This window comes from Pan paniscus, chromosome 2, assembly GCF_029289425.2.
Source record: "Pan paniscus chromosome 2, NHGRI_mPanPan1-v2.0_pri, whole genome shotgun sequence".
NCBI classification, from domain to species: domain Eukaryota; kingdom Metazoa; phylum Chordata; class Mammalia; order Primates; family Hominidae; genus Pan; species Pan paniscus.
The window spans coordinates 87380447-87398396 of record NC_085926.1 but is presented as its reverse complement, the minus strand read 5'-3'; the positions used below and the strand labels follow the sequence as shown (position 1 = coordinate 87398396).

The 17950-nt window shown below is 34.1% G+C and overlaps 1 protein-coding gene across 2 annotated transcripts in view; it reads right to left on the bottom strand.

Annotated features, from left to right (window-relative positions):
* Positions 1-17950, bottom strand: part of CHMP2B (charged multivesicular body protein 2B) — a 31209-nt gene that overhangs the window by 1924 nt on the left and 11335 nt on the right. Inside the window, exons 2-6 of one of the 2 annotated variants that reach the window (XM_055110158.2) lie at positions 13074-13204; positions 12736-12827; positions 7671-7865; positions 3595-3697; positions 60-166 (exon numbers count right to left, since the gene is read on the bottom strand). In XM_055110158.2, coding sequence (XP_054966133.1) covers positions 60-166; positions 3595-3697; positions 7671-7865; positions 12736-12827; positions 13074-13155 — 579 coding nt within the window. In that variant the 5' untranslated portion in view covers positions 13156-13204. The remainder of the gene's footprint in view (positions 1-59; positions 167-3594; positions 3698-7670; positions 7866-12735; positions 12828-13073; positions 13205-17950) is intronic. The other variant, XM_003831511.5, reaches the window with a different exon arrangement.

Genomic DNA, 17950 nt, shown 5'->3' with positions numbered 1-17950 from the left:
TAAGTGACAAACGTGGTAGGCAGAAACTATTTCCAACTAAGAAAAGATGATGTTCATACCTTTCCAGAAATTTCAATTCCAATTTCATCAAGAACTTGATTCACAATATCCTGGCTTTCTTCTTCGTCATCAGAACCGTCAAAGATGTCATCAAGTGTATCATTGACTAGGGGATATAGGAGAAGGAGCAAAGCAGTTACTTTCAAACAAACTTCAGGTTAGACTTACATATTTACAGTCTAGCCCAACTATTTTGTATATTACAGAAGGCAAACTCAGTGAACAAACTAAAAAAATCCTTCAAAATGTCAGTGAAGTAAATTGATAAATACATATTTGAGCCATTAAATCTGGAATAATGTTCATTTCAACACAAATTATCTTATAGCAAACAAGTCTACTCTGTTTTTTAAAAAATTAATTCTAATAGACAAAAACCATGTGATAGTCACAGCTACATGTTTAAGATTTTTAAATATTATTTCACAAATTGTATCCATTAAGCTGGTAGAGGAAGAATATGCAAGAATAAATATCCTGTTAATATCTGGAAAACGATTTACTCTTTTTATATCTATAATCATATTTTTATACCTCTTAAATTTACATTCAAGATACAGGTAGAATATTCTAGAGAAATCTAAGGTTCAATATTTTATTAAATTTGCCCAAAGAATGATGTCCGATTTAACAGGATTATTACTGCTACAACCTTTTCTACCTCTCTTACCTCCCCAAAGTATTTATTGAAAGCACTCTGTATAGAATGCATCATGTTGAGTTGTGGGGAAGCAATTTTTGATGGATTGAGATTATGTCTTTTTTATCTTTGAAACTTGGGCACCTAGTGCCTGAAATGCAATATAAATACAATGGGTATATAGACGGAGAAAAACAAAGACCTCGGGTAGTTGACACTTGAGTATAAAAGAAAAAAATTAAGAAACAGATTGTGGTAAGAGAAAAGATAAATGATTATAAAGTTTCAGAGAAGGAGATCACATCCAACTCGGAGGAAGTTACATGTGAAGTAATCTGGCAAGGATACACAGGGTTTAACCACACAGAGATACATAAATGGAATGGCCTGGGCAAAGTCACTGTGAGGCAACAGGGACACAAGCAAGAAGGAATAAGTTCTTCTGTTTGGTTGTTATTTAAGGTACATAAATGGCAAATGTCTGGGAGAAAAAAAAAATTAAAGCAGCTAGCCTAAAATTGTTCCTCTCCTGGTATCTGGGGAATGTCCCCAGAAAAAGAAAGACAGGTAACCTAGTGTGATTTCCTTGTAATCATGTTGGTAACTGGGGCTCCTGGCAAATAGGCTTAATATTTACTAGCAAGAGAGTCCTTGTCTATGCAATGCTCTTACCAGGGTGTCCTGGTTTAGGACTGCTATAGTAACAAACCTATAATCTATGAGCCATGACTCCCTGGAAATGTCACATAAGGTAGTCAGTCATCTAGGGTATAAACTGAAGATATTTCATAAGCTAAATACTTCCTTCTTGTCTTTTATTTAAAATTTGGGGATTTTATTTTGTAGGAAGCAGAAAACCCCTAAAGGAATTTAGTCAATATGCTCAAAGGTAAGCCTCTGGAAAAAAATAATTTAGCGGTATGTTACTCAGATGTAACTTAGCAAAGTAATACAGGAGATGCAAAGTCCAGGTCATGCGGAGTTTATAAGTATAAGTAAAGTAGTAGTTGCAGAAAAAAAAAATGAATGAAGTAGATAGAAGAAAAAGATTAGAAAGGTGTAATCAGACTAACAAAGAAGAATGCTTTCAGAAAAAGTGTAATAACGCTCATCAGAGGTATAGTATAAGATTTCCCAAAGATCTTGTGTCTTAACTGTGAACAAGCTTTGGAGCAACATGGCAGAATATAAATTCCAACTTGAAAAAGATATGCTGATTTACACCTTGAATTTATTTTTGGATGAAAATATTGTTAGTGAATTTTACTACGTTATTAAAAAAATGAGTAACCATCAATAACTACTATTATACTACAGACTAACTTGCTATGCATTAAATTATATTACAGACTAACTTGTAATGTATTAAAATACAAATGAGAACAACTGCAGTAGGTATTATAGATATCTGATTAAGTAAGGGTTATTGATTCTTTTCATTATAGCTTAATGGAAAAGTTAATTTCTCTGCTGAGAACTGCCATCACTGGCATTGGAAACCACATGTTAAGTACTAAGATCATTATATAAATAACAATTCTCTCAGTCATTAAAAAATCATTGATGATGCTTCAACAACCTGAAAAAACTCATAGTTTTCAAACTAAAGGCCTGAAGTAAAAACTACAGAACTTTTGGAGCTGCCAAAGATAAACATACAGTATTATTACAACCAAGAATAAAAATAGGTATACTGAAATAGAATACTAGAACAATGAGTTTATTAACCCTGGTAACTTAATTAGATACTATTTTATACACTAAATGTTATTAAATGCTGTTAACTAAAATGATAGCAGATAAGCAAAGCTAAACTGGTATATCCCTACATAGTTGTAAAACATTTATTTTTCTATTTTTCATTTTTTATAGTTGTAAAACATTTAGAAAACATACTTTCAAAACAATGATGCCAGTTTTTGACATAATATAAGCAATAATCTAATGTTGACCAGGGTGCTATGAAGGGTCAGTCATTCATTATTGGTGAAATAAAAATTGGTGTAGTCTTCCGGAAAGAATTGGTAGTACAAACCAACAGCCTTATAAAAGTTAATATTCTGAGGAGATTTAAGAAATTCAGTCAAAGATAATACTTACACGTATTTTTCAAAGGATTATCAAACACATTAAAAGTTTTACAACAATCTTATTGACCAACACAAGAATGGTTTGATAAACTAGGGTATACTGATGTTAAATGATATTAAAGCTATTTTTTAAAAAGACTTCAGAGAAGATTTAATGTCAAGGTCACGAGTATCTGCTTATGTTATACTATTATGTTTTTAAAAAGCAAGATATTCATAATTGTACATGTAAGGTGATCTCACTTTTGTAGATCAAGATTATGAGAAAAAAACAGAAAATAAACGTACAACATTAACGGTAACTACATCTGAGTGCTGTGATAATTTTTATATGCTCTGTCTCTGTATTCTCTGTGTTTCCACCATAACATGTAATTAGTTTATATTCAAAAAGACAAAAACTAAATATTAGAAGACTCTTGTGAGAGGGAAAAAAAGTGAGAATAAAAACAAACAAAAAAAGAGCTCCATTACCTCTACCTCTAATACAGGCAAATCTTCTACAGTATCAAAGAGCTGACATAACTCTGAAACTGCTTGACTTATATCATGAATTATGTACCTCACAAGTTGGTTTTGGTATACTAATCAGTAAAGTAAAACTGCTGAAGCCAATGTGTAATAGAGATGTGGCATAACATAGTTTATACCTTCCCTCAGTTAAATACAAATAGAATTTTGAGCCTATCATTTTTGGCTTCATCATTTCTGCCTTCGTGAATGAGAATATGAGACTTATAGTAAATAAATGGCTAATTCAAAGATGAGAAAACTATAAATTTCATTATAACTTATTAAACTTACTCATTTCTTCAGTCATTTCCATTTTCATGTTTTCCTTCTGGAAATTCTGCATTGTTTGTAATGTCTTTTGTGGATCCATCTTCTTGTTAACTGCCTGCATTGTCTTTAAATGTATTTACAAGATTCATGTTACTTCCATAATTATGAAAATTTTACTATGAAATAAGTCAAAAGGGAACACATCAAATATAGATAGGCTTTAAAAAGATATCCATCCTGCCGTAATCAAACATAGACTGTTAAATATTCTAGAAAAAAATGAAATAGTCATTTGGAAACCATCTGCTTAACATCTATATAATAAAGACCACTGTGAAAAACCTCATCTGAACAGCAGGCAAGGAATTATGTAATAAAAAACATTATCAGCATAAAATCCTTTGCTATTCAAATAGGAAAATAAAATTTACCTGTTTATGTGGCAAGTAGGTAATGTCAATAAATTTTTAAATTTAATTTTTATAAAAACTTTCATTAAAACCTTAATGTCTAAATTAAAAAAGATTAGAAGATATACTAGCATATATACTTAATCTATTAACACATTTTAAACCATGGTTTAAAAAAATATAAAAATGTGAGCTTTGAAAAACTATGTGAAAACAATTCTCTTACATTATATATTCACAACTCATTTCATTAAGAGATTCATGTTCTCTAGTACCACCAAAATTTATTTACAATCATGTTTCATGTGCTTACATTTTGGTTAATTACCCACAGCATATACGACAGTGGCCCCATAAGATTATAATACTGCATTTTTACTATACCTTTCTTATGTTTAGCTATGTTTAGATACACAGATACTTAAACCATTATGTTACAACTGCCTACAAAATCCAGTACAGTGTAGCCTAGGACCAACAGGCTATATACCATATAGCCTAGATGCGTAGTAGGCTGTATCACCTAGGTTTATATAAGTATACTCCGTAATGTTTGCACAATGATGAAATTGCCTAAGATGAATTTTTCAGAATGTATCTCTATTGTTAAGCCAGACATGACTGCATTTTTATATATATGATGCATAATACATACATGATAAACATATATGTATGCATTATATAGCTAATTCAGTATATTAAAAGAAACCATACAATAGAAAACATGTTGATTTCAAAGATATGAAGCAAACAGTCCTTTCTCAATGGCATGCAATGCTGTAGCCCAAGTATTCTTTCCAAGTATGACACTGCATTCCCCCCATCCCTCCCCACCCCCAACACACCTAACTCTCTAGTGGCTTCCCAGTGCTGTTAAATTTAGCTAAAAGCTAAATTCCATAATATGCCTATGAGAACTAACATGGATTAAACTTTGCACTATTGCCCTCTAGACACACATCTTTTATTCCTTAAATGTGCTATGTTTTCTCCTGCCACTTGAGGCTAGGAGTTTGAGACTAGCCTAGCCAACATGGTGAAAACCCATCTCTACCAAATACACAAAAATTAGCCAGGCATGGTAGCTCATGCCTGCAATATCAGCTACTCAGGGGGCTGTGGCAGGAGAATCACTTGAACCTGGAGGCAGGGGTTGCAGTGAGCCAAGATCACGCCATTGCACTCCAGCCTGGGCAACAGAGCGAGACTGTCTCAAAAATCAGACACTCAAAAAGAATAAGGTAACTGAGAAACAAAATGTATACTGAAATGTTCTCTCTCTCTCTTTTTTTTTTTGAGACAGTCTCTCTCTCTGTCACCCAGGCTGGAGTGCAGTGGCGTGATCTCAGCTCACTGCAACCTCTGCCTCTCAGGTTTCTGCAATTCTCTTGCCTCAGACTCCCAAGTAGCTGGGATTACAGTTGCCCACCACCACGCCCAGCTAATTTTTGTATTTTTAGTAGAGGTGGGGTTTTGCCATGTTGGCCAGACTGGTCTTGAACTCCTGGCCTCAAGTGATCTGCCCACCTTGACCTCCCAAAGTGCTGAGATTACAGGCATGAGCCACCATGCCCGGCTTGAGGCTTGAAACTTTCTCTTTTTAAAGATTATAATGTGTCACTGTACTTTTTGTACTTCACAAAATGGATGCATTCTACTCTTTATTTGCACAAATGTATTGGTTACATATAAAATTTTGTTACATGTATATAATGCGTAGTGATCAAGTCAGAGTGTTTAGGGTGTCCACCACCCAAGTACAACATATTTTTGTTAAGTATAATCAACCTACTCTGCTATCAAAGATTGAATTTATTCCTTCTAACTGTATGTTTGCACAGCATTCGACTTTCATGTGCTCTGCTGTCTAAAACGCAATTACAGTTAATACTCCTTATTTGTAGATTCCATATTTGAGAATTTACCTACTCATTAAAATTTATTTGTAACCTCAAATGAATACCTGCAGTGTTTTAATGCTCATCTGTGGACATTTACAAAGCAGCAAAACATGTGAGTCACCCAACATGCACATTTCCAGCTGAGGTCAAACAAGGGGATGTTCTGCCTTCTTACTGCAAATTAAATGTCCTTTCCATAGTTTACTTAGTGTCACATTTTTCTCACTTTTGTGCTTTTTGTTGGTGATTTCACTGATAAAAAATGATCCCCAAGCATTGTATTAACATGCTGCCCAGTGTTCCTAAGTGAAAGAAGGACATGATGTGCTTTATGGAGAAAATACACATTAGATAAGCTTTGTTCCAGAATGAGGTATAGTCCCATTAGTCATAAGCTCAATATGAGCAAATCAGCTATATATTAAATATGGCATCTTTAAACAGAAACACAAGGTTAGTTAGGTACAGATTAGGTGATGAAAAAATGTTGTGGGCAAAGGCTCACAGAAATATAACTCAGTATTTCCCCTGGGAGCAATGGTTCAATATGCACTATTTCAGTGTTCCCGACTTCATGGGACATAACTACTATGAATAACATAAATTGCCTGTGTATACCATTTCCCTAACATAAAGCTTGTACTTTCCTCTGAGGCTATTTTTTTTCTTTTGCACTTCATATTCACAATCCCTCTTCTGTACATCTAACATCTAATGATATTCTTAAAACCTTTGTCTTATGCAATGTCTTTTAGATCACCCTACTCAAAGGTCTGTGCAGTTCATAAAGCTTAGCATGACTGATATATAGTGGGTAGGTTCCAAGAGACATATCTTAAGCCCCCAATTGAACTATAAAATTTGTGAAAGCACAGTTTCTGTCTTAACCTCTTTTGATGACTAACAGTATCAAGGAGTGCTTTATTTATCAAATAACTGAAAGACTCAGAGTCCTTTAAACTACAGTAAAAACACTGATTACAGATATAGAAAAATGTGTTTGTGTGTGTATGCAGTAAGTTAAACATAAGTTCTAGACAAACATTCTGATAAATCTTTCTTATTATTCATGTGACCTTCTCACACATTCATAAAAATGAATCAAGAGGAAATTATCACTCAAAAGTAGTCAGAACATATAATGAGATAAGAAGGTCAAAAATCTTCTGACAATTCGAGGGGAAAAAAGCAAATACTTTTAAAAGTCAATTTCATAAAATTAGAAGCTACATGTGATCTTTAGAAAAAGGGATTGTTGGCTGGGCGTGGTGGCTCATGTCTGTAATCCCAGCAATTTGGGAGGCTGAGGCAGGCGAATCATCTGAGATCAGGAATTTAAGACCAGCCTGGCCAGCATGTGAAACCTCGTCTCTACTAAAAATACAAAAATTAGCCAGGTGTGGAGGTGCATGCCTGTAATCCCAGCTACTCAGGAGGCTGAGGCAGGAGAATCACTTGAATCCAGGAGGCGGAGGTTGCAGGGAGCCAAAATCTTGCCACTGCACCCCAGCCTGTGTGACAGAGCAAGACTCCATCTCAAAAAAAAAAAGAAAAGAAGAAAGAAAACGGATTGTCCTCAAACAAGAAATTTTGTATTAAAACATATCAATAAAGAATCTAGAAGTAATTACCTGGATTATCTAGTATTATAACTCATTTTACTAAAAATTACACACATTTTGTACCACATGTACACCAGGAGGTGCTTTTACATCTGCTTTCAATATTGATATTTAAATATCGTTGATAAAATTATAAATCTATGAATATAAAAGCTCTCACTTACTTTTGCTGTGGTAGACATTGCTCCAGCCATCTTCATTTGGGAATTCATCACTTTTGTTTGTGTAGACATAGAAGTAACTTTTGAACTTACAGCAAAAGTTCTCGTCTTCTGTTTCCGTAGATGCACAAGTTGTTTGGCTAAAACTTTGCAAGCTTCCTTATTACCAATCTTGGCCATTTTCTTAATTTCTAATTCCTAAGAGAAGAAACAAACAAAAGAAAATAAAATTATTAAAGGGTAGTCCTCAATAATTTATTTCAGAAGAACAGATCTAATACACATAACAGACCCTTTGTCCCCGATCATGAAGAGGGGAAGAAGCTATTATAAAGTCATAGAGCAAAAGAGTAATCTAAGGAGGCAATTTAGTCTACATGTTTACATGGAAAGGACAGAACTAGTATCTCCATCCATGAATACAAAGCAAGTCTACAAAACAGTGCACATGTAGAGCCCAGAATTAAAAAAAAAAAAAAAAAGACTATCCAAAAGAAGGTAAGAGAAAAGGAAAAAACATACAAGCAAAGAGTTGGTGGGACAGAGCAATAAAGGGCAAAGTGATAGATCTAAAACTAATAATATAGATAATTACATTAAATAAAATAGTCCATTTTATACCTCAATTGTAAGACAGACTGTCGGATTAGATAAGAAAGCAAACCTAACTATATGCTATCTCAAGACACCAACTTATACAAAAACAAAGTCAAGTAAAAGGACAGAAAAATATATGCTATATATGTACTTATCAAAACCTGCCAATCTAGAGTGGCTATATTAATAGAGATGAAATAAACTTGAGACCAAGGAATACTACCAGAAATAAACAGGGGTATTTCATAATGATATAAGGGAATCAATACATAAAGATACCAGGACAATCTTCAATGTGTAATAAAAGTGCTTCAAAATATATAAAACACAATGGACAGAACTGAAAGGAGAAATAGACAAATGCATAATTAGCATGAGAAATATCAACAACTCCACTCTTAAGCATAAAGTCTAATTGTTACAAGTAGACAGAAAATCTGCAGTGATATAGAAGGCTTAAAAAACACTATCACCAATTTGACCTAACTGACATTTGTAGGAAACTCCAACATTGAAAGCAGAATATATATTATTTACAAGTGTCACTAAACAATCACCAAAGTATTCCATATTCTACATCAGAAAACAGGGCTCAATAAATTTTAAAGGACTGGAATCACGCAAAGTATGCTCTCTAACTACAATGAAACTCAAAATTCATAAGAAAAATATGAAAAGAAAATCAGAAATAAGCAGAAATTTTAAAATAATAGTTCTAAATAAGTCATGGGTTAAAGAAAAAAACCACAGAGAAAATAATATTTTGAACTTAAGTGAAAATGCAACATAAAAATTTGTGAGTTGCAGTTAAAACTGCTCTTAGAAGAGTTTACAGCATTGAAGTTTGTATTTGAAAAAAAATGAATACTTCATAAGCTTCAACATAACATAGAAAAAAGAAGTACAAGTGAAACACAAAGTAGGGAAATAAGATAAACAAAATATATATATATATAAACTAGGAAAGAAAAATCTGTGGCTCACGCCTGTAATCCCAACACTTTGGGAGGCCGAGGCGGGCAGATAATGAGGTCAAGAAATCAAGACCATCCTGGCCAACATGGTGAAACCCCTCTCTACTAAAAATACAAAAATTAGCTGGGCGTGGTGGCACACACCTGTAGTCCCAGCTACTTGGGAGGCTGAGGCAGAAGAATTGCTTGAACCCGGGAGGCAGAGGTTGCAGTGAGCTGAGATCATGCCACTACACGCCAGCCTGGTGACAGAGCAAGACTCCATCTCAAAAAAAAAAACAAAAAACAAAAACAAAAACAAAGAAAAATCCATATAGAAAATCAATGAAACCAAAAATCAAAAGCTATTTTCTTTTTTTAAATAAGAGATCAATCAAATTGATAAACCACTAGCCAGGCTGATGATGAAAACAACTGAGAAAGAGACAGAGAGAGAGAGAACACAGTTACAAATACCGAGAATGCAAAGAAGGGCATCACTTCTTATCCTAAAGATGTTAAAGGATAGTAAGGGCATATTATAAACAATATATCAGTATATTTTACAATTTAGTAGAAATGGACAAGTTACTTGACAGACTAAAGCCACCAAAGCTCATTCAATAAGACAGATAACCTAATCTATTATATCTATTTTAAAAAAGAATTTGTAGTTTAATAATCTACCCACAAAGAAAATCTTCACTCACAGATGACTTTACTGATGAATCCTATCACACATTTAAGGAAGAACTACACAAACCCTTCCAGTAAAGAAAAGAGTATGGGACCCTTGCCAACTCAAGCTATGGGGCCAGCATTACTAGGCCAGCATTATTACCCTGATATCAAAATCAAATAAAAACACTGCACTGCCACCTGGGCAATAAAAGTGAAACTCCATCTCAAAACAAACAAACAAAAAAAAAACCACCACACAAAAAGAAAACTACAAATCAGTATGTTTTATGAACACAGATGCAGATATTCTTAAAATTTCAGCAAACTGAAAATACATTAAAAAAAATACATCATTACCAAGTGGGGTGTGTCCCTGGAACAAAAGGTTGATTCAACTTTTGATAATCAAAGTAATGCACTGTATTGACAGACTAAAAAAGAAAACCACACAACCATTTCAACAAGTACAAAACACTGCTGAGGAAAATTGAAGATCTAAATAAATGGAGATCTAAATAATGGAGAGATACATAATAACTTCATAGGTCAGAAGACATGATGTTAATATGTCTTCTGTTAATGTTAACATTATGTTATTATGTCTTATGACACAATGTTAATATGTAACTATTCAATGTAATCCCAATCAAAATCTGATCTTTCTTGTAGAAATTGATTTGTATTCTAAAGTTCCTATAGAAATGCAAAGCACCTAAAATAGCCAAAACAATTATGAAAAAAGAAGTACAAAGTGGAAGGATTAACGCTGTCTTTTAGACTTACTTTAAACCTTTATTAACAAAAATAATGCGGTATTAGCTTAAAAGCAGTCGTGTAAATCAATGGAACAGAGCGCAGAAAGATGCCTACGTTTGGACAACTGATTTTCCACAAAGACGACAAGGGAAAGTGTCAGCAATAATTATGTTGAAACAACTGACTTTCCATATGCAAAAAGTGAACCTCTACCCTTACCTGACACCATACTGAAACTTAATTCAATATGGTTCACAGTTTTAAATGTGAGAACCAAAACTGTAATATTTCTAGAAGAAAACATAGGAGAAAATATTACTGACTTTGAGTTAGGCACTCGTGGCTAGTACACTAAAAGTTAAGTAGTACACTAAAAGTACTAATCACAGAAAAAAGGATGAGAAATATTAACAACTCCACTCTTATGTATACACTCTAATTGTGACAAGTAGACAGAAGATCTGCAATGATACAGAAGACTTAGAAAACACTATCGCCAATTTGACCTAATTGACGTTTGTAAGAAACTCCAACATTGAAAAAAAGAATAAAATAATAAAAAATTGTACTTGATCAAAATAACCCAAAAAACCCTTTCATTCCTCAAAACACACTTAGGACAATGAAGGACAAGGTTAAGAACTTGGAAATAATATTTGTACAACATATACTTAATAAAGCATTTGTTTCCACAATATATAAAAATCTATTGTAACTAAGTAAGAAAACAATTTGATGAAAAAATGGGTAAAATATTTGAATAGACACTCTGGCAAAAAAGATAAGTAAATAGTAAACAGGTATATAAAAAGATGTTCAACATCATTAGTGATTAAGAAAATGAAATTTAAAATGACAACGTACTATACACCCACAAAAATGGCTAAAATTAAAGACTGTCAACTCCAAGTATGTGAAACAACTGTAACTTTCATACATTGCTAATGGGAAGAGAAAATATCACAGGCACTCTGCAAATTTTTCAGCACTTTAATTTTAATTTTTTAGCAGTTAAACATACATTTACCCTATGACCCAGCAATCTCACTCTCAGGAATATACCCAAGAAAAATGAAAACCATGTTCACAAAAACTTTGATTGAATGTTTAAAGTAACTTTATTCAAATAACCAATACCTGGAAACAACTCAAACGTCCACTGGCTGGTAAACAGATAAACAAATTGTGAAATATTCAAACAATTGAATAATACTCATCAATAAAAAGTAATTCACACTAATGCATGAAACAGCACTAATTAACCTAAAAATAATTATGCTGAATGAAAGATGCCATAAAAAAGGAGTTGATATTATATGATTCCATTTATATAAAATTCTAGAAATGAAAAGTAATCTACAGAGACAGATCAGTATTTGCTTCACCAGGAAAAAGGGAGACAGGCAGGGATGGGTAGGAGGGATTTCCAGGGGCATAAGGAAACTTTTAGGGAAGACAGGTATGTTCATTACCTTGACTGTAATAATGGTTTCACGAGTTTATACATATGTCAAAAACCTATCAAATTGTACACCTGAAATATGTACAGTTTATTGCATGTCAATTATCCCTCAATAAAGATATTTTTTAAAGATTTGACGCAACATACACATAAAAACATAGCATAAAGAATATTTAAAAATGAACCAGACCAGTCTATTATAAAAGTACATTCATTGTCAAAGACACAATGATCTTTAAAATATCAAGCAAGACTCCTATGAGTTAATGTAATTTTTAAAATAACCTTCCTTTGTTTTCCATGACTATTTCATCTTCCTGTTAACTAAGAAGGTGGTTCTGTCTGGAGCAATCTTTCTTCCTAGATACTTATGACTCTCACAAACTGAAGAATAATTTGATTCTATAATCAACAGAATACACAGAATCCCAATAAAATTCAGCAGAATGACACAATAAACAAAGGTAAGCAGAAGATACAAAAATCATTAACTGCCATTTCTTAGTTAAGTAAATCACTTACCACCTGCCATGTGCCTTCTTCCTAGTTAGCTAATTATTCCTACAGTAATTTCCAAATTTGTTTGAAAAGTTAAACTGAAATTTAACGTTCTACTTACCAGCTGTTTTTCTTGTTTCTCTAAAGCGGCTCGATCTCTGATTATAGCCCTCTGTGTACCTCGTAACTCTCGATTCTGTTCCTTTATTACATCTAGGAGAATCACAAAAGAAACCTAAATTTATGGGTTGTAAAATTTTCAATACCATTTAAAATACTGGATTCACAGATCATGATTTAAAAAAAATCTTATATTGGCTGGGCGCAGTGGCTCACGCCTGTAATCCCAGCACTTTGGGTGGATCACCTGAGGTCAGGAGTTCGAGACCAGCCTGACCAACATGGAGAAACCCCGTCTCTACTAAAAATAGAAAATTAGCCAGGTGTGGTGGCACATGCCTGTAATCCGAGCTACTCGGTAGGCTGAGGTAGAAGAATTGCTTGAACCTGGGAGGTGATGGTTGCGTTGAGCCGAGATCATGCCATTGCACTCCAGCACTCCAGCCTGGGCAACAAGAGCGAAACTCTGTCTCCAAAAAAAAAAAAAAAAAAAAAAAAAAAAAAAAAAAAAACCTTAGATTTACTAGATGTTAAAATATTTTTTTACTTTAATATGCTAAAAAATTAAATATTAAAACCTGAATTATAAATATTAATAAAATATAAAGAATTGATAGCAGGTGAATGCAAATATGCTACAGTCTGAGATTTAACCAAAAGTATTACATCACAATAAAATATTCCCCTACAGAACTGATTAGTATACAGTGTTTAATATAGCACATATATATGTCACACACACACACACACACACACACACACACACACACACACACCCTTTTCATGTTTCCTTACTCTAATACTATATGAAATTCAGGAAGGAAGACAGGTTATATGTTTATTAAATCTGTTTGGTTTTCTGCAGTAAATATTAACAGACTGAAACACCAGACTTTCCAATGAGGCAGATCTGGATTTGAATCTCACCTCAGCCACTTGATCATCATGATTATACCTTGGAAGAGTTAGTTAATACTCGAAACCTCAGCTTTCTTTTTCATAAAAAAGGATAGTAAGGAGTAAATAACATACAAATGCTCTGATAACTGCAAGTATCCTCTCAATTATAGTATCTTTCTAATTTATCTGAATTCATTTGGATTCTTTAGACCTACCTTTTGAAGAATTAAAGTATTTTTTAATTAAGAAAACTGAATGTTAGGAAGGTTAAGTGACTTGCCCAAAGCCACATAGATAGCAAGTAGTAATACCAGATTTGGTTGGATCCAACCATTCTGTCTCTTGAACCAGTGATCTTAACTACTTCACTAGGCTAACTTTTTAATAAAGAGATTTAAAAACAACAACAACAACAAGAGAAAGAACAGTCTCTTCATCAAATAGTACTGGGAAATCTGAACATCCACATGAAAAAGAATAAAGTTGGACCTTTACGTCACACTGTATACAAACATTAACTCAAAAAAGACCAATAACCTAAATGTAAGAGCTAAACCTTAGAACACATAGAAGTAAATCTTTATGACCTGGGATTTGGCATTACATTCTTAAATATGACATTAAAAGCATAAAGAACAAAAGAAAAAAAAGATAAATTGGACTTGGTGAAAATTAAAAATTTTATGCATTAAAGAACATTATTAGGTGAAAAGACAACCTATAGAATAAGAGAAAATATATGCAAACAATATATCTGATAAGAGTTTGGTATGCAGAATATACAAAAAATTCTTATAACTCAAGAAACGAGATACAAACAACCCAACTTTTAAATGAGCTAAAGGCTTGAACAGACGTTTCGCCAAAGAAGATACACAAATGGCCGATGAACACATAAAAAGTGTGCTCCACATCATTAGTCCTAAAGAAAATAATACTACTTCACATGTATTAGAAAGGATAATTTTTTATGAAAGGAAAATAACAAGTGTTAATGAAGATGTGAAAATTGGAACCCTTGCATATTGCTCGTCGGAATGTAAAATGGTTTGGTTACTATGCTTTACAGTTTGGTGATTCCTCAAAAAGTGAAACATCAAATTACTGTATGACCGAGTAATTCTACTCTTAGATCGAAAGAAGTGAAATAAGTATTTAAACAAATACTTCTACATGAATGTTCACAGCATTAGTAACATTAGCCAAAAGGTGGAAATAACCCAAACGATCACAACTAGGTGCACAGATAAACAAATTGTGGTATATAAATACAATGGAGTATCATGTAGCTATCAAAAGAAATGAAGTACTGACACATACTACAACATGCGTGAACCTCAAAAACATTATGGTAAGCGAAGATGCCAGATAGAAAGGGTCACAATTTATAATTACATTTATATGAAATATCAGAGGTAAATCCATACAGACAGAACAAATTGGTATATGGCAGGGGTTGGGGAGAAGAGACAATGGTTAAGTCACTGCTTAATGGTTACAGGATTTTATTCTAAGGTGATGAAAATGTTTTAGAACTAGATACAGGTGGTGGTAACACACCATTGTGAACTGCTTAATGGGTACAGGATTTTATTTTGAGGTGATGAAAATGTTTTAGAACTAGATACAGGTAGTGGTAACACACCATTGTGAATGAATGTACTAAATGCCACTGAACTGTTCACTTTAAAATGGTTAATGTTATAGAATTTAACTTCAATTAAAACATCAAAGCCAAAAATCTTTATCTTTTTTAGCATAATTATAGTTATTCTATAGTTATAATAGTTACAGTTAATAGTTACTATAGTCATATTATTGATAAAACTAATCAACCACAATTACTTTCTGAATAAAAGCTAAAATAAGATGTCAAAGCTCCTATATCCTACCTACAAGACATCTGTCGTATCTCCTTTGCTTATTCTGTTTCTCAATTTTATACTGGTGGGCATCTAATACTCAGGATTTACTAATGAGGTATTTATTCTACCTGTTGTTGAAATACAGGAATATGAAACCATAGCACATCTCCAACAGAGATAAAGAAAGAGGGGGCTTTCTCTCCTGCCACCTACTTTCTTCTTCTAAAATGAGTGAGACTTGATGGGAAACACACATTTCATTTAAAAGAGAGGGCATGGATGATCCACAGATAAATATATTTGGGAAATGTTGAAACTGAAAAAAAAATTAAACACATTTTTTTGCTTCAAGGCTTCTGGGAATGTTTAATACATGGGTATGCATTGTCAATCCTTAAATGAAGAATATATCATAGATTATTGACCAAACGTATTAAGAACTGTTTTTAAGAAATACCTATTAATATTTCCTAGATACTAGTGTCCCCTAGAGCATGGATTGGAACATGCTGTATTAGTTTGCCAGGGCTGCCACAATGAAATATCGCAAAGTAGATGGCTTAAACAATGGAAACGTATTTTCTCATAGTTCAGATGGCTGAAAGGAGTCAAGGTGCCAGCAGGTTTAATTTTTCCTGAGGCCTCTCTCCTTGGCTTGCAGATGGCCACCTTCTTGCTGTGTTCTCAGATGGCCTTTTCCTTGTGGATCTTTCTCTTCTTCTAAGGATAGCAGTCATTGAATCAGGGCCCCATCTGACTTTATTTAACCTCGATTACATACTTAAGGGCCCTATCCCCAAATACAGTCACATGAGTGGTCAGAGCTTTGTCATACGAATTGTGGGAGGCAGGGGGGACAATTCAGCCCATAATACACATCTTTCCTCAGACATCTATAGGCTGACCCCAAATAACAAAAATGCTCTCATTTCCCTGTCTTTCAAAGGAATCACGAACCTCTTCATCCGCTAACACCCAAACACACGCGATCCTCTTCTGGACTTACTTCCCTATTTTGTCAAAGCCAATGGACTGATATAAAAAACATTTACCACTTACCCCACTGTTTCCATAGAAAATGTGCTCTAATTTTTAAACTCAAATAATAAATGAACTTCTGGAGTACAACCCCTTTGTGTACTAAGGACTAAGGACTCCCTAAACTCAACTAGTATAAGATGAATTGTCAGTATCAGATAGTGATGTTTTGTTTTGTTTTGTTTTGAGATGGAGTTTCGCTCTTGTCACCCAGACTGGAGTACAACGGCACGATCTCGGTTCGCCTCCCAGGTTCAAGCGATTCTCCTGCCTCAGCTTCCCAAGTAGCTGAGATTACAGGCATGCGCCACCATGCCTGGCTAATTTTTGTATTTTTAGGTATTTTTAGTAGAGACGGGGTTTCACCATGCTGGCCAGGCTGATCTCGAACTTCTGACCTCAGGTGATCCAACCGTCTCGGCCTCCCAAAGTGCTGGGATTACAGGTGTGAGCCACCATGCCCGGTGGTGATGATGGTCTTATACAAGCTACAACAGTACTGCTCAGAAAGACAAGCCACTATACTCAGAAGTTAAACTGTGGCCAGATAATTGACACAGGTGCACAGCAACTGCTGAAAGTTAAGATCTAAAATTCTATCTACATACTTTTTTTTTCATTACGAGGGTGATATTAAAAATATAAATGTGGTCTTCATCCTGGGTGCCTGGCACAGAGGGCCTAAAACCCTTGGAATTTCCTGAATGACAGGAATGTCTTTTGTTATTCACAACAAGCTTCCTTGTACCATATCTGAGTATATGGGGTAGGTGTGGGAGGGTAGCTGATAGCCTCAGAATGAGGTTGGTCACCAGAAAGACCAAACACTTGACTAAAGGGTGGGAACTTTTAACTCCACCCCCATATGTCAGGAGAGGTGGGTGCTTGAGACTAGGTTATAAAAAAACCTTACCTAAGAGATTCAGAGAACCTCTCAATTGGTGAACACACTGATATGCTAGGAAGATGGCACACACAGAGAGGGCATGGGAGCTCTGTCCTCCACCTTCGACCCTTGACCTATGGATCACTTCCCTTTGGCTATTACTAATTGTATACTTTAAAATAAACCAGTAACAGTAAATAAAGCACTCTGATGAGTTCTGAGAGTTGTCCTAGTGAATTATCAAAGTTGAAGATGAAGTTGTAGGAAAACCCTGGTCAGTCAGAAGTACTCACCAGAAGCACAACCTGTATCTTTCAAGTGGCATCTGAAGTAGGGCAGTCTTGTGGGACTGTCTTTCACCTATAGAGTCTGCCCTAACTCTAGATAATTACCGTCAGAAGTGAACTGAATTGCTGAACACCCAATAGGTGTCTGAGAATCAGAGTCAAGGCTAGATATAGCCATCTTTACTGAAAAACAAGTATTATTACATGAGAATTCAACAAAACATGTAATTTAATTAAAAT